General features: G+C 45.4%; 1 protein-coding gene across 2 annotated transcripts; it reads left to right on the top strand.

Annotated features, from left to right (window-relative positions):
• Positions 1–3,340: 3,340 nt before the first annotated feature.
• Positions 3,341–15,092, top strand: TMEM52 (transmembrane protein 52). Of its 2 annotated transcripts, none has more exons than XM_075279646.1 (5): positions 3,341–3,472; positions 7,314–7,357; positions 7,444–7,488; positions 12,052–12,221; positions 13,124–15,092. In XM_075279646.1, the coding sequence occupies exons 1-5, from the start codon at positions 3,413–3,415 to the stop codon at positions 13,426–13,428; spliced, it is 624 nt and encodes a 207-aa protein (XP_075135747.1). In that variant the 5' UTR covers positions 3,341–3,412; the 3' UTR covers positions 13,429–15,092. The 2 variants fall into 2 exon arrangements, with proteins under 2 accessions (XP_075135747.1, XP_075135748.1); XM_075279647.1 differs by lacking the exon at positions 3,341–3,472 and adding an exon at positions 4,454–5,469.
• The last annotated feature ends 2,455 nt before the right edge of the window (positions 15,093–17,547 follow it).

The raw sequence follows: 17,547 nt of genomic DNA, 5'->3' as shown, positions 1-17,547 counted from the left end.
CTGTGACTACTTACATAGGACTTTTTATGCTTTCAGACGTTTATAACTTCACTTTTCTGCAACAGAAAGATTATACGGGCAGCAATGGAAAGTAAATTACTTCATCCTGCACAGAATGGGGCCTGTTTATGGTGGAAAAGTGAACCCCCAGTTATAAACAACTTTCCATAAATGAATAGTACAGGTGAATATAAGAAACTTTGTAATATATCTTATTAAGGAAATCTGTTTCCTTTTCCACTTTCTCCTCCTTCTTATGAGCCTGTTGGCTTACATAGAGTCCATAGCTGTATCCTATTCCCACACAGAGCTCTATGGAGATGGGAGGGGGGAGGGGATGAGGAAGATGTTAATTGCTTTATTGCCTCTCATCTCTAGAAAGTAGTATTAAGGCTGCTTTCACACCTGTGCCTGGATTCCGTGTTTTTCACAAGCCTCCTTCTACTGTCATGTGGAGTATTAGATCCAAAAGGAAAGTATTAGGGCCCCTTCACACGGCATAAGCGCGCTGCTCATTTAGACACGTATACACGTGTCCGAGCGCGGCGCTTCAAAACAGAGCCCATTGATTTCAATGGGAAGCGCGCGTATATGCCAATATATGCACGCTTCCCATTAAAACTAATGGGCTCTGTTTTGAAGCGCCGCGCTCGGAGACGTGTATACGTGTCTAAATGAGCGGCGCGCTTATGCCGTGTGAAGGGGCCCTTACAGACAAGGCGTATTTATAGAGACAACCAAATCCAGGCGACATTGTGTACATGATAATCAATAGAAGTAACTATGTCCCCTGGATTCGGCTGTCTACATTATGTCACCTGGATTTGGTTTTCTCACTCAATTTCCTCTTGGTGCCTCTAATACTTTACATGACATTTATGGTTACGACAAGCCCTTACGATGGCACCCTATCAGCGAGAACATAAAAACTCCTTGCAGATGTTTGTCCTTGGTGGGTTTTGAACCCAGGACTGCAGCGCTGCAAGGCAAACCAATGAGCCACCGTGTTGCCCTCGTTTTTGGGGCACTTTGACTTTCACTTCTGAAGACGTTAAGGCTGGCACTGTCACTGTGGTTATCAGGGCCACTGACCAGGAATCAGCAGGTAATTTTCAATGACCTGAGGGGGTCATCAGTCCAAAAATAATATGTCCGAGACATGAGGGATATATTTAGACGAGACTGATACGCTGCAGAGTTTTAGCAGCAGAAAATCTGCTGTATAATCCACCACTACATTGATGCCGAGCAGAAATCACAGCGTATTGGCAAATTCCGGCAGATTTCCTAGATAAATTGACAAGCTGCAGATTGAGGCTGAAAGCCCGTTTTGCATATTAGTAATACTTCCCATGCAGATTTGTAATTTTTTTGTGCAGAAATTAACTGGACGCTGTAGATGATGAGATGAAATTCTTCAATGGATTTTGATTAAAAATTGCAATAGGGTCTAGAAATTCAGCAACAAAATCAACATGTAAAATGAAACCTCAGATAAAATCTTCTCGTATCGCAGAATCGTAATCCGCCTGGAAATCAAGTTCATACGTGCAGCCTTGAAATCCGCACCGCAGGTAAATCTCCCGTGTGAATTCTCTCTACAGTCTGTGGATGAGATTCTGTAAAACCTTCTTTGCAGATATAAGGCTATATTCACATGATGGTTGTTTCTCACTGCCTATTTTCGTTCCTAGGGTATCTGATTTCATGGATCTCTCATACACGGAAGGTCTGCGAGTGATCCCTGAAAAATGGCCTAAAATAGAACAGCCTATTTTATAACAAGCTGCTCACATGATCTGTCCGATAAGAAAACGACATGTGAATGTCGCCCCCTAGACTCTCATTGTTGTGAAACCACATAACAGGCATGTCTTATGAATAGGGCCTTACAGTACACTCAGCATTTTCCCTGTGATGTATAACTCACATTCATTTTCTGGTGTGAGTTATAGTAAATCTGATGGGCGAGGTGCCCCCACCCCACCCCCGCCTGAACACTTTTCTTATTTTAATAAACTTGCTTTCTGGCCATTTCTTGCTTCATAGATGCCCCAAATTGTTCCTTCTGTGCCCAGCTATCCACCTTATATGAAAGCGGGCTGAGCGGCGCAGAGACCGAGGTGGGCCAAAGACACCTCGACCGGTAAAGTCTATGGAAACGGCGGAGAACAGTGAGCCATATTGTTCTATGGGAGTTACACAAACTGTCAGGGTTACGCTGTTGTCACAAGACCGACCATCAAGGACAGTCCTGTCAGTGAGGCCGTAACCCCAATACCATGTAATAATGTCTGCGGATCAGTGCCAAAAGCGTCATCAGCCCAATACTGAGTAATGGAGTACGTAGCTGACAGCCAGGTCGGCTGAGGGGCCCAACAACCACAGGGCCCAATGTGGAGGTACTGTTTGCCCTATGGTTAAGGCCCCGTTCACATGAGACAAGAGGGGGCAGATTTTGGCGTGGAATCCACATCATAATTCGCCCCCCACAATGGCGGTCTATGGAGACCACTAGCGTTCTTTTTTCCGCTAGCCGCATGTTGCCACTAGCGGAAAAAAGAAACGAGCCGCCCTTTCTTCAGGCGCCAGCACGCTGCGGACTAGGCCCAAATGAATCCGGAGCGGAAAGACACAGAATTGCGGCTGGAGGGGGTCATTCTAGAGATCAGGTGGGGCCCACGTCTATCAGATGTTAAGAATTCTGACGTATTTTACGATTTTTTAAAGGGGTTGTCTGGGATAACCAATTTTTTAATGAGAGGCCAGAGAAGGTGGAAAAAAGTCGCCAAAACTCCCCTATTCACCCGTCCCCGGTGCCTCTCGGCGCGGTCCGGTCCTGCGGCTCCTGTGACGTCCCGCGTCCCTTTCCTTACATTGGTCACGTGTGGCAGGGAAAAAAACCACTGGAGCAGAAGGAGCGCACCGCGCTGGAGACACCGGAGCAGAAGGAGCGCACCGCGCTGGAGACACCGGAGCACCAGGGACAGGTCAGTAGGGGGGGGGGGGTTGTTTTTTTTTCACCTTCCTTGGCCTCATATTAAAAAAAATGGTTAACCCCTTTAAGCACATTAAAGAGCGTCAGTTTCAGCAAAGAGAAACTGGAGCAGTTGCCCCTAGTAGCTAGAAGTGTCGGCGCAGTTGCCCCTAGTAGCTAGAAGTGTCGGCGCAGTTACCCTAGTAATCTACCCCGTGTAAGTTGCGGGTCAGTAATGGAGGGCGCGCTGTGATTGGCTTCTCCGTACACGTCTGTGCACACTGGGCAGGGCTCGGGGGATGGGCGGGAGTGCGGCTATAAACCGCGGTGATGTCAGCGGCTCTGCGCCTCAGTGTGTATTAGCGCTCGGCGGTGTGTGTGCGGCGCAATCCTCTCTGTATAGACGAGCTCGCGGCGTGGCCGGAGGTGGAAGCCATGACTGTCCGGGGATGTGACCCGCCAGGGCTGCTGCTGCTCTGCTGCCTGCACATGACGGTGAGGGCTCCCCCGGCTCCTTTGTTCTCTGGACACGGGGACCATGTGCACCCCCTCCCCCTCCTCCTCCTCCTCTACACACAAGGATTGACTGACAGGACCTGCCAACAAGAGGTTCTGCAGCAGCAGTGGCGGCCACTTCTGCTTCTTCCTTTCCGCTGCATGTCTTTGTATTTTCTCTGCAGCTCCTTCCAGGCCAGACCCCTCTGTCTCCCCTGTGTGGCCTCCTTCTCCTGCTGATCCCCCTCCTCCTCTGCTGCATAGACTCCCAGCGTTACCCAGGAATAGGCTGCTATTCACATTCATGCTCTGGATTACCAGGGTGTTTTTATATGGATTAGGATTTCATTATGGATACTTGGCATATTGAATTATTCTAGATTATCTGGGAATTGGATGGCAGGTTGTTCTAGATTACCTTGGTTAATTACGCTATTCTAGATGACCGATGTCTTCATTTGTAATAATCCCGGATTCAGCCTGGCCTTTGTAAACTGTGCAAACTGTAAAATGTTCTAGATTACCTATGGATAAAACGGCTCTAATCTACCTGTATAGAGGTTACCTGTATAAATGGGATTTATTACATTGCCTATACGAATTGGTTATACCATAGCTTTCTGTTATTCCAGATTACCTGTCTAGCGTTCTGTTATTCCAGATTACCTGTCTAGCGTTCTGTTATTCCAGATTACCTGTCTAGCGTTCTGTTATTCCAGATTACTTGTATAGCGTTCTGTTATTCCAGATTACTTGTATAGCGTTCTGTTATTCCAGATTACTTGTATAGCGTTCTGTTATTCCAGATTACTTGTATAGCGTTCTGTTATTCCAGATTATCTGTATAGCTTTCTGTTATTCCAGATTACCTGTCTAGCGTTCTGTTATTCCAGATTACCTGTATAGCGTTCTGTTATTCCAGATTACTTGTATAGCGTTCTGTTATTCCAGATTACCTGTCTAGCGTTCTGTTATTCCAGATTACCTGTATAGCTTTCTGTTATTCCAGATTACCTGTCTAGCGTTCTGTTATTCCAGATTACCTGTATAGCAGTGATATGTAATCTATTACCTGTATACATTGGTTATGCCACATTACTTGTACAGATTTGCTATACTTCAGATTACCTATATAGATTTTGCTGTGGATCTGGATTACCTCCATATTACAATAGATTTTTGATCACTAATTCCTTTAATCTAGATTGATCAGACTGTCTTGCTCTGGATTACTTCTACTTCTTCTGGATTTTGGCCATTACTTGTCATTTGAAGGGTTTCTTCCTACTTATTCTCTATCCAATGTATAGGTGGTGTCTGACCGCTGGGACCCCACTGATCATGAGAATGGGGGTCTCTGAGTCCCTTTGTGACTGGCCGCAACTCAAGTTACTTACATTGACAGAGCGCCATTACAGAAATGTCATAGAAGTGAATGGAGAGGTGGCTGAGCATGCGCACGAAGTCTCCATTCACATGGGGCACTCGAGGACCCCAGTTCCAAATTTGAAAGGGCTCTCCCTATAAATGACACCTCTGTATAGGACTGATGTGTGTGTGATATCTGGGGCCCCCAGCGCTCGCTTCGTTATCCCCTATCCCATGGCTAAGAATAGAAGTGTCCTTGGTGGGGGCGAAAACTCCTTTACCTTTGGATTAATTTTCATATTAAATTACATTAATCTGCATTACAGATTAAATTTTAGCTCCAGACTCTAAGGCTATATTCACATGAGCGTGGTAAACAGCCAAGGGGCAGGATTTAATGGATCCCACATAGACTTGGGGTATCCTCGAAAATGGCCATAAATGGGACAAGCTAGGTCCACATCACATCTGCCCCAGGATCTCCATCATTCGGTGGCCGCCAGCTGTTTGCAGTTTTCATATGTGCAGGACGTTTCTCGCCGCCGACTTCTGTGGCAGAGTCTGGCGCAGTTGTGATTTTCACCTTAGCCTGGGATTACATGTTCAGGTTCTCTGGAGCAGTTTACCAGGTGTGGATCATAAAGAGAGAACCTATAGATACCTATACAGTGGCGTAACTAGGAATGGCGGGGCCCCGTGGCGAACGTTTGACATGGGGCCCCCCCGACACCGAAGATCTCAACCGAGTCCCTCCTACGCATTCCTGCGCGCTCTATTATGTTCCATAGTGGCCCCTGCACACAGTATTATACCCAATAGTGACCCCTGCACACAGTATTATGCCCCATAGTGGCCCCTGCACACAGTATTATACCCAATAGTGGCCCCTGCACACAGTATTATGTCCCATAGTGGCCCCTGCACACAGTATTATACCCAATAGTGACCCCTGCACACAGTATTATGTCCCATAGTGGCCCCTGCACACAGTATTATACCCAATAGTGACCCCTGCACACAGTATTATGTCCCATAGTGGCCCCTGCACACAGTATTATACCCAATAGTGGCCCCTGCACACAGTATTATGTCCCATAGTGGCCCCTGCACACAGTATTATACCCAATAGTGACCCCTGCACACAGTATTATGTCCCATAGTGGCCCCTGCACACAGTATTATACCCAATAGTGGCCCCTGCACACAGTATTATGTCCCATAGTGGCCCCTGCACACAGTATTATACCCAATAGTGGCCCCCTGCACACAGTATTATGTCCCATAGTGGCCCCTGCACACAGTATTATACCCAATAGTGACCCCTGCACACAGTATTATGTCCCATAGTGGCCCCTGCACACAGTATTATACCCAATAGTGGCCCCTGCACACAGTATTATACCCAATAGTGGCCCCCTGCACACAGTATTATGTCCCTTAGTGGCCCCTACAGGACTAAATACTGTCACGTCACCCGCTGACCGCTATACCAGGACAAATTGTGGATAAAAAAATCTGGCCCTGTGCATTACAATTTAGTAACTCCATGTGCCTCATATTAATAACAGTTAACCCCATCATCTCCCTCACATTAACCCCTGTCTGCCTCACCATAAGAGTTACTGATATGTGAGAGACATGGAGGTAATAATAAAGTATCTTCATTATTATTACCCCCATATGTCTCACATATCAGTAACTCTTATGGTGAGGCACACAGGGGTTAATGTGAGGGACATGATGGGGTTAACTGCTATTAATATGAGGCACATGGAGTTACTAAAACACAAGTAATCCCCCCAAATGCCTGGTAGTAATAAGTAACCCCAGTACGTACCTGTGTAGCTTTAGTTTCACTTTCCTTCTTTCCTTTCTTCCTCCAGTGCAGACGGCAGGAGCTTGGCAGGGATAAGCCCCGCCTCCTCCTCTCATTGGTGGGCAGAGGACAGCAGAGAAAGGGAGGGGGGAGAGAGGGGGGGGGAGCGTCCTGAAGCGCTGACAGGAGCCACAGCTGCAGCTCCTGTGTCTCAGCCGTTGCTGCAGCTTCAGGGCCCCCTGTTGGTGGAAAGTATTCCACCAACAGGGGGCCCCGATCATTATACTCGGGGGTCCGAAAAGACCTCCGAGAATAATGATAGCAGCGGTAGCAGCTGTCACCGGGCCCCTGATGTCCCGGGCCCTGTGGCAGCTGCTACCGCTGCTATGGTGGTAGTTACGCCACTGCTCCTATAGAACCTGTAGAACCTATAGATTGTGTATAATATATAGACTATTCTACATTAGTGGATGTGGCGTCTGCTGCAGTGTGGACTTGTTGCTGTCTCCGGGTACCGGTGTGAATAATGATTTCCTGGCCGCGCTGCATTATGTCATGGACCAGCTATGTCTCCTGGATGACTGTTTATTCTTGTAGGATTACCAGGACATGGAAGAACTTTGTGACGTTCACTTTCTAATAAACTTTATTTTGCAGGTTACCTTGTGTATGGCAACCAAAGATCACGACGACTGTGAAGGGTAAGTGTTTCTATAGTCTGTACAGAATTTACACAGAATAACTAGAAATAGGTTTTAAATTATTTTCTTTTCGTTTTTTTTTTTAGCAATTGTTCTCAAGGCTCCAGCTGGGTCAACCTCTGGTATGTTTGGTGAGTATCTGTTTTATAGGATCGGTTTTATTTCTAGGCATTTTTGGGTGGTTTATGAAGGTTATCCCATTGATAAGTGCTCGGTTGCTGGAGGTCTAAACACTGATCATGAGAATTGGGGGGCCTGTGTCCCCCTTATCCACGTGCTATGTGCTGGGCTACTCTTCCATAGGCATGTAGTGATAGATCAAGGGTCCAGAGCTCTCTGGCTGTGAGTATTCACCGGGGCAGACTATGTTCTCGACCTCCATTCGGGACACCCTTGACATTTGCCCTTTCTTCAGCCTGACATGGATGATAACAGGGAGCAACAGCTTGATTTACGCTGCACAGGAAAAGGAGAGAACCCGGACTATAGACTCAGTGTCCCTTTAAGTGTTGCCGTTCTCTCCCCCTTCTGATAGAAAGGACTGGCGGAGTTAATTTTGATAAAAGCCATGCTGTTTGCTTAGCAGCTTTTACTGGGCCGTCCTCGTATTTGCACTTTTTGTGCCATCTGTTAGTTGCTGAAAGCGGCTTCTTCTCTTCGCTGCAGTGAAATTGAGGCTGATGTTTGTTTTCCGACCCCACTGGCATTAAAAGCTGGTACAAAAATAGACTCCAGCATGTGTCCTGAAAGCTGTGGCAGAGGATCATATGAGAATAATGACCCTCGTGTTTATCATGTGATGGCCCCTGCGCCTCTTGGCTGGAGACTCTTGTAATGAATCCTATTAGCTTTTCTTTACCTTTATTTGGGTTTATTCTGTGTGGGGTCTTTCTGTGCTTGTGAATGTTAAAGAATTGCTTAAAGGGAAACCTCAAAAATGTGCTGTGCCTATTAAAAGGGTTTCTCGTTCATATTAGCCACAGCTATCCGTAGTTCTGGTCCATTGGTGTAATGCTAAAGTAGTAGCTGCACACAAAAACAGATGGACTCAGGGTGGTTAGCACTGCAGCCTTGCAGCGCTGGAGTCCTGGGTTTGAATCCCGCCAGGAACAATATCTGCAAGGAGTTTGTATGTTCTCTACATGTTTGCGTGGATTTCCTCCTATCCTACAAGACATATTGATAGGAAAAAAAAGTACATTGTGATCCCTATATGGGGCTCACAATCTACATAAAAAAACAAAACAAAAACAGATGGACCCCATTGACTATATTGAGGTCCGTTGGGTGTCCAAGCTGTGTGTGCAGGACTTTGGTGGACGTTGCAACGGAGACTGAAATGTGAATGTGTCTTAACTGACGAATAGTCTTCACATATGACACTACATTATACAGAGGGGGCCTGCGGACCCCTGTTCTCATGATCATTAGGGATCCAAGTAGGTGACTTGCTGGTGATTAGACGCCCACACCTCTATTAACAGAATAGCGGGTAAACTGCAAAGGGATTGTCTGGGATACCCCATTTTTTTAATAGGATGTTAGGGAAGGTAAAAAAAGAGGGGGGGGAAAAAACCCCCAAAAACCTTGCCTGTTCCTGGTGCTTTGGGATCTCCCAGTTCGGAGCTTCCCCAATGTCGTCTTCTAGTGGAAGTCCCCTCCGCTCGTGACCGCTGACGCCAATCAGTGGACTAAGGAAAGCGACCCGGGCGATAACGCTGAGGGACACCAAAGACAGAGTATGGGTTTTATTTTTTTAAAACTTCCTCGACCTCCTATTAAAGTGGTTATCCCAGACAAGGAGCCACATAAGAACAGTACGGTTTCCCCAAAAACTCAGCCCTTCTCTCCGAAGGTGTACCTAAGGTGTAGTGCATAACATCTGTTCATTGTGGCAGGGGATTTATTAACCGTTCTCTTCAGGGAAACTTATTTCTTATATCCTCTCTCCCATGTGGTCACCCATAGTAGGATGGTATCATGGCAGATGAGGTTGGCTATTGTCACTGGTCCATAAAGTCCAACCTATAACCCTCCAGGCAATCCATGGAGGCGGATACCAGTTGCCCTCTATAAGAGGGAACAATTCCTTCCCAGTTGGTTTAGTGTCAGCCATGGCTTGCTAGCATTGATGAGGTCTTCAGGATCTTCAGATGTGCTCAATATTCCCATGTTGGTTAGATCTTATTGTGATGTTTGTAGAAGAATGGCCTCATCTGACCATCCATGACCATCCATGCTGTACCTTCCCGACTCTGTCAAAACTTCTTCTCTTTCTGCAATGTTCAGATTGGTTTCCTCCATTGCTTGCTCTCTTTGTCGCTTCTCTGACCATGATTAGCCACTCCGCGAGGAGGATGAAGATGTGGTAGACATGTCCAGCAAAACAGATCTGCGGCAACTGAATCCCAGACCGTAACAGACTTGTGGGCATCTTTAAAGATCAGTCCATTAGCCTGTTTCTATCTTTATAGGTCAGCCCCTATAGCCTACCTTCATATTACTGATCTTGGGTATAATCTGATTGGGGATAGGGTAGACTCTTCTCATTTTGAGGGCGTCTCCATCATTTTGATGGATTTTTCATGTGTTTGCAGCTGTTGTTGGTAATTGGCCTAAAGGAAACAAATGAGGTCTTTGAAGGGTCTATTTTAGGAAACTGAGAAGAATAAAGCTATGGGGGGTCAACGTGTTTGTAGTGACCCCAATGAGGAAGTTATCCATCTGGATGCTGAACTCTGACCGGGCTGGCTGAGGCTGCCAATGAGCTTTGTTCTGGTCCCTGCAGAGATCCGCCATAGGAAATCCATGCTGCACAGATCACAAAACCTCAAATTTATTGTGGTGGTTTATAATGGAAACTGGAAAGCTTAGTCATTGATTTATTGTCAAAGATGCACAATCTAAGTAGTCTTTATTAAATGGCTGTTCTGGCACATTGAGAAAGGCCTAGGCTTAAGATAGGCCATTGGTATCAGGTCCAACTATCGACACCCTAGCTCAGGGGTAGGGAACGTACGGCTCTCCAGCTGTTGCAAAACTACAACTCCCAGCATGCATACTGGCTCTGCTGTTCTTGGAACTCCCATAGAAGTGAATGGAGCATAATGGGAGTTGTAGTTTCACAGCAGCTGGAGAGACAAAGGTTCCCTGCCCTAGCTGATCCGACCATTGAGGATGCAGGTCTTATGGAATAGGTCATTAAAGTCACAGAAACTCTAACATACTAAAAATGTGTATACAGGCCTTATGTAGACCTATCTATTTCCATGGATACAGACTACAAATTGTCTGATTCTGCAGGTTTCGTTTTCATCTGACCCCTTTTTTCTAAGCTTTTTATAGTAAGAATATGGTTAGCTGAAGCTTCCGGATGTCAGGAGATTATGGTTTGCCTTATAAGACCATGCCTGGTAGTGAGGAAGCTGCAAAGTGCATTGTGTTGTGCTGCTCAAATACCTGTAGGAAGCTCCGTTCCATAATAAACTGGATGGAATAGACAGGTTTATCCTCGGCATGTATAAATACACTTACTGTAACTTTAATGACAAGAGTCAATCATCCTGCTGATTATACCTCTAGCTGTATAGCAGGACATCCTATTGGTTATACCTCTAGCTGTATAGCAGGCCATATTGCTGATTATACCTCTAGCTGTATAGCAGGGCATCCTATTGGTTATACCTCTAGCTGTATAGCAGGCCATATTGCTGATTATACCTCTAGCTTGTATAGCGGAGCATCCTATTGGTTATACCTCTAGCTGTATAGCAGGGCATCCTATTGGTTATACCTCTAGCTGTATAGCAGGACATCCTATTGGTTATACCTCTAGCTGTATAGCAGGGCATCTTGCTGGTTATACCTCCAGCTGTATAGCAGGGCATCCTATTGGTTATACCTCTAGCTGTATAGCAGGGCATCCTATTGGTTATACCTCTAGCTGTATAGTGGGGCATCTTGCTGGTTATACCTCTATCTGTATAGCAGGGATCCTATTGGTTATACCTCTAGCTGTATAGCTGGGCATCCTATTGGTTATACCTCTAGCTGTATAGCTGGGCATCCTATTGGTTATACCTCTAGCTGTATAGCAGGGCATCCTATTGGTTATACCTCTAGCTGTATAGCAGGGCATACTATTGGTTATACCTTAGCTGTATACCAGGGCATAATGCTGGTTATACCTCTAGCTGTATACCAGGGCATAATGCTGGTTATACCTCTAGCTGTATAGCAGGGCATCCTGCTGGTTATACCTCTAGCTGCGCAGCCTACTTGCCTTTCTTGCTACACTGTATATTATCTCCCCTTTAGAAATGTTGTCGGTGGCTTTGGTGGTTAGGGAGCGTCACCCTCTATGATCATAACTTTGTATTGCATATCTCCAGATCTGTCCTTCTCTCCAACTTGAACCGGATAACAGGAAGCAAGAGATTGTATCAAACACATAAAACTTTAGTGTGCAGATCTGCTGCTGCTGTCCCGAGCCTACATCTGATGCGATTGGGAGTTTGCCTTTGGCTTGTCCATGCAGCGCCTTGGTGCCAGCAATAAATTAATCCTGGTCGGCCAACTTTCCATTCTGCTATTGTATCTGGGCCTTCTTACAAAGCCTCTGATTAAAAGCCCTGCCAGAGTGAAGCATTTTTCTGTCTGTGTTTATGTAGACTGAAGCCTCTTTCTCTCCCCAGGCTGATCCTGGTCACCATATTTCTGCTCTTGCTCTGCGGGACTACTGCCAGCTGCATCAAGTTCTGTTGTAAGAAGAAGAAACCGCCTGTACAGAATCTGCCAAACCATCCCTATGAAGTGACTGTGATCGCAATCGACAATGACAGCACCATCCACAGCACAGTGACTTGTAAGTATAATCCAGGCAGAGTGAATAGCACTAAGCCCCCTGACCGCGGGGTGAGTCCTAACAATAGGCAGGCACAATACACTTAGTGTCCCAAAAATATTCCTATTGGGACCAATTAAAAACACATTAAGTTATTGAGGAGTCCATGCTAAAGGGATCCTGGACATGGAAGATGCCGAATAATCTGCAGGCAGCATGTTATAGAGCAGGGGGGCTGAGCAGATGCCTATACATATGGGAATGAGTTCAGTATAAGCTGTTATTTCTGCTCTTTCTATGGTGAGTAGTCAAGAGGGTGGTCCTATTAGTGATTGACAGCCCCCTCTGACTGTATACATAGCTGTCACAGGACCGCCCTCTTTCCTTCTCTGCATTGAGGTTTCAATGGATATATGACGGTTATACTGAGTTTTGCTATAAACCTATACATCAATCTGCTCAGCCCCTCCCGCTCTGTAACATGCTTCCAGGTGGCATTTTTCCAATGACTGGTTCCCTTTAAGTCCCCTTACCCATTAGATGGGGTACAGAGCAGCCACGGAAAGCTGGAGAACTCGCATTGGTGCATTATTTGGGTTTGGACATTACATCCTTTGGTTTTTATCAAGTATACTGTCACTCATTCAGGAGAAGGATGGCTGCCTATATAGTGCCTACTGAATACCATAGGTGGCGCTATAGGAGTCTTTTTCTTCCTTAAGAACTAATTTGCATACTTTTTGACAGGGAGCCATCTGGCGAAACTTCCCCCCAAGACCTGTTATAGGAAACCTAAAATGCTAACCATGCTTCATATTTATCACATATACAAGAATCTACATGTCGGCTATTTGCGCGTATATGTATTCATTAGATGGTCGATACCTCTGTAATTTAACACTTTCCTCTCCATCTCTCTGCAGCCTACAGCTCTGTGCAGTATCCTCACATGTTTGCTTTTGGCGACCCTGATAGGAGCGCCCTGTCACCCCCTGCGTATAGTCTATACGCTCTAGAGCTGCCACCAGCTTACGAAGAGGCCATCAAGATGGCTAAGCCCAGTAATGAAGTCGGCACCTCGGTGGCCGGTCCAAAACTCGAGGATATCACTGAGCACGAGGGACCTGAAGAGGAGCCAGATCAGCAACCAGAGCAGCAAGCGGTATCCAATGTCACCGAGTCACCGCCCCAGTATGAAGAGACTGAAATTACAAGTCATGAACCATGATGACTAACTATAGATGAGGAACCCTCTCTTCCCATGGCTTGGCTTGGAATCTTAAAGGATCATGTTCTGCTACAGTTGCCAGGGGATAAGATCCCTTCCCCTTCCCCCAATCTGTTTGTAGGGTTGTGACCTACATATAAGGCTTGAACTTTCGAGATGGAGCCTTCAGGTCCTCTGTACTCGTATCATGTGGACAGGATATTAATACCCTCGGTCTGTCCTGTAAATACCTGGCGTCTCTCTAGTGGAATTTCCAGCAGACTGTTCTGCAAAAACGGCATCGGTTTTGCAGCTTGGTTACAGTATTGACTATATATACTTTCTGGTATGTCCACAAGAGAATCTAGAAATGCCTGCTTGTATATGTGGGGTGCAGGGAAACCCCCACGTTTTTAGAAAACTTGGAGTGGCGATCATTGGTAGATCCGAATCAGTACGGTATTGATTGCGTTAAAAAATGAAAAAAAGGAAAAAAAAAATAGCTTGTAAATTGATGCTTTTGAGCTCTTCTTAAAGTCAGTGATGCTACATTTGAGAATCGGCAGATTTTACTTTAAAGGGCTTTAAAGAAGACCCTTCACCTCCATCACCTTTTCATGCTTTGATAGGTGCCGCTCCACTGATTCCTGTACAGTTGGAATTTTTTCTTTAGCCCCCACCGTTCCCATACAATAAGTGCAGTTAGTTTTGGTGCTTGACTAGACTCCCTAATGTCTAGTGGGTGGTGTAAGGCAGGAGCAGACATGGTGGGCGTGACTCAGAGCTCCAATCAGAATGTGGATTCGATCACGCCCCCTTGCTTGCTCCTGCCTTACTCCACCCATGTAACATTAGAGAGTCTAGTTGACTTATCAGGCACAAACTAACTGCATAGGCTCAGGAATGGTGGGGGCTAGAGAGGAACTCCAACTGTGCCAATATCAATGGAGGAGGTACTTATTAAAGGATGAAAAGAGGAGGCAGTGAATGGTCCTCTTTAAGAAAAAATGGCGGTGACCCCAGTGAGAACTTTAATGGTGGGCATACCGGTTTTCTGCAGAGAAAGACTAAGAACTCCAGCCAGCCATTTTATCGTCAGAACTTGACAGTTGTTCATTGACTGTGGGTTTTAGAGAAAATTTGTTTCTGCTTGAAAACATGGACTCTGCCCCCCTCCCCGCTATATTTAAGAGGTGTATATATAACTCCATCGCTCATGCTTAAAGTCTTCTGTGGCCCTCTGTGTGTTTGTGGTCCCTGTCGTGTTGCATTAACTCTACGTTTGCTGGATGTCCCGGATGACGGAGCGACTATGCACAGCACATGTAGCATGATTACCTCTTCACCAGTTTGTGCCAACTCTCCTGAACATTCCACGTGTTATCTCGGGATTGAGGTTCCTTTCAGTCTTTGTCCTCCTTCTTGCAGAAGGATCCATTTATCTAGCAAATTGCTGGCCTAAGAACTCGTTGCTACGTAACGGAATTTACTTCTGTAAATACTCAGATCATTCTGTTATGAAGAACTCGCAGTACGTCGTTTTTCTTTGTTTTTTTTTCTTCTGAAGTGTATAGTATTGTAGATTTATGGTATGTTATAAGATATATAAATTAAAATATGTAAGTACCAGGATGATAACTATTTCTTTTTTTTAATTAACCAATGTAAAATGCCAATAAAATTGTAACTGCTTATTGAGGTTTCTGGTTAATTCTTGACAAGGTTGGATATCAATAGACCTAAACCCTATCACATCCTAGTAATAGTTGATCTAAAGCGCTAACGTTCAGGACACTTATTCCCACAGTTCTTACGTGAAGCTTAAATTTCCAAGTGTGAGAGGAGAAGACTTCCTTCTCAAGCCGTCCTGTTCATGTAACTTCACTGTACAGGGGTCTCTAGTTTCAGCCAGGCTTTTTCTTAAGCCTGTGGGAGGTTCTGCTAGCTTTGCAATGTTTTAAAGGGGTTTTCCCATAAACAAAACCAGATTTATAGTTATAGACTATTTTTGCAAAATTTTAAATGAGTTTTAAAGATTTGCAACAAAAAAAGTTGCATTTCTACAGCAGGGGGGCTCAGCCTTATGTTAAGAGACCATGGGGAGTTCTGCAGCAACATGCTGTGGTTTTTCCCACAGCAGCAACGCATCACGTTTTTTATTACAAAGCTTTAGACAGAGTTCACCCAAAAATTTTATTCTATAAATTATACCTATGGGAAACCTCTGGCATTTCTGTAGATATACTGTACATACTCGAGTAGAAGCGGAGTTTTTTCAGCACAGTTTTTGTGCTGAAAAGTGCTCCTTGGCTTATACTAGAATCATTACAGTAATTTTCTGCTAGCAGGCCAGAAACGCAGACCCCGCCCCCCCCCTCCCCACTGCTCAATCACACGCCAGGTGACATGGCCATGTAAGCTCAGGCCCACCCGGCGTGTGTCTGCTTCCTGGCATGCTAGCAGAAGTACTGTAAGAATTGCTGCAGTTTGAAATGTACAGCATCACCATGCTCCTGGCAGTAGCGTGGCGATGCTGCGGCCTCGGCACCCACCCCGGTGTCTGGATACCGGGTCTGTAAGGGCTGCATCACACATGCTGATGTGTTCCGTATGTAAGGTTTCTGCATGAGGACCCACAAAACAATTTGTGCGGGCAGTGCGCGGCAAGCCCCCGGACCCCATTATAGTCTATGGGGCCCGTGCGCTTGAACTGCAAAGCGTTTGCAGTTGCGCTCGTGTTCTGTCTGTAGGGATCCTCATGCGGACGCTTACGGACGGAACACATCAGCATGTGTGAACTGGGCATAAGTGTAATGGTGCCGCTGCAGAGCGGTCGCCGTAGAAACCGGCACCTCCGCTATAAGCTCTTACAGTGGGTAATGCCGGAGTTACTGTCCCGTTATAAACCCGTTGCCCATAGACTTCAATGTTAAAAATTTTTTTAAAAAGACATTTTTTTTTTTTATTTTTTAAGGGACAGAATGTAGGATTTTTTTGGTCTGCTCAAAAAAACTGACTTCTGATGGATTGTGTGTAAACGGACACTAATGGGCAGAAGTTAAATTCTCATTGAAGTGAATGGAAATTTTAATGGATTTGTGACTGTTCAGCTGGTGTCCGTTGCTAAAATCTTGTAACGGACAATAGCTACAGACACTATTGGTCACCAACGGTAGTGTGAACGCCCCCTGCGGAGTGAATACAGGACATCACAGGCAGTGATGTCCAGCACTGAGGTCACTGACTGGCTTTAGCTGTCACGTGCGGCGGGAATGTGATAAGTGTGTATGTATGTATGTATGTATGTATGTATGTATGCATGTATGTGTGTGTGTGTGTATATGTGTGTGTGTGTGTGTGTATATATATATATATATATATATATATATATAATGTGTGTGTGTGTTTTTTCTTTTCGTTTTTTTTCCCCCTCCCCTGACCAAACTAAAAAAAAATAGAATATCTATAATATTAATGCTGGACAACATCTTTAAGTATATCCTGGTTTTTGTAAGGATGCAAATTAGGTCTTTGGAGCAACAAGGGCATTGCTGCTGTTCCAGATAGTTCATTTGCATATTACTAAAAAAAAGTCAGATCTGTAAAGGAGACGCTGGTTGACAAGGGAAAGACGCCATTTAGGATGTGTTTGAGATGACCATATGGGCCACCTGGGAAATGGTGTTGGTGTGACACCTCTGTATTATAGTGACTAGATCCCATGAAGGCTGGCTGGATCCCATAGTCCTACCAGAACTCAAAGCTCCAGGCAGGGAGTTCAGTCTGGAAAATGTCGCCATCACAAGGACAGGGTTTACCTTGCTCACTCTGACTCTAAAGCCGGGTTCACACGGGTTTTTTTGGGATGGATTTTGACGCGGAATCCGGTCCATTCATTTGGGCCTAATTCGCAGCAGAATGCACCAGCATCCAGTCACAGCTAGCCGTTTTTTGGACTGGATTCTGAGGCAGCCTCTGCCTCAAAATCCAGTCCAAAAGACCCCATGTGAACCCGGCTTTAGGTTCCTGTAAGGGGATTATTGGTCACTTGTTCCTGGTCTGTTGGTAAATCTACTTGTGTGAAATATTTTCTCTTCTAATCCTCATAGAAAGAAAGAAATCCTATTCTGACCGCAGTGT

The sequence above is a fragment of the Leptodactylus fuscus genome, chromosome 6 (assembly GCF_031893055.1).
Source record: "Leptodactylus fuscus isolate aLepFus1 chromosome 6, aLepFus1.hap2, whole genome shotgun sequence".
Taxonomy (NCBI): domain Eukaryota; kingdom Metazoa; phylum Chordata; class Amphibia; order Anura; family Leptodactylidae; genus Leptodactylus; species Leptodactylus fuscus.
The sequence above is the reverse complement of the archived record's forward strand: the minus strand, read 5'-3'. Positions and strand labels throughout refer to the sequence as shown.

What these genes read in the sequence shown, in the direction of transcription:
- TMEM52 (XM_075279646.1), top strand. Translation starts at nt 3,413, where the DNA reads ATGACTGTCCGGGGATGTGACCCGCCAGGGCTGCTGCTGCTCTGCTGC. An exon ending in GATCACGACGACTGTGAAGG is followed by an intron (nt 7,358 to 7,443) that starts GTAAGTGTTTCT and finishes TTTTTTTTTTAG; the next exon opens with CAATTGTTCTCAAGGCTCCA. An exon ending in GTCAACCTCTGGTATGTTTG is followed by an intron (nt 7,489 to 12,051) that starts GTGAGTATCTGT and finishes TTCTCTCCCCAG; the next exon opens with GCTGATCCTGGTCACCATAT.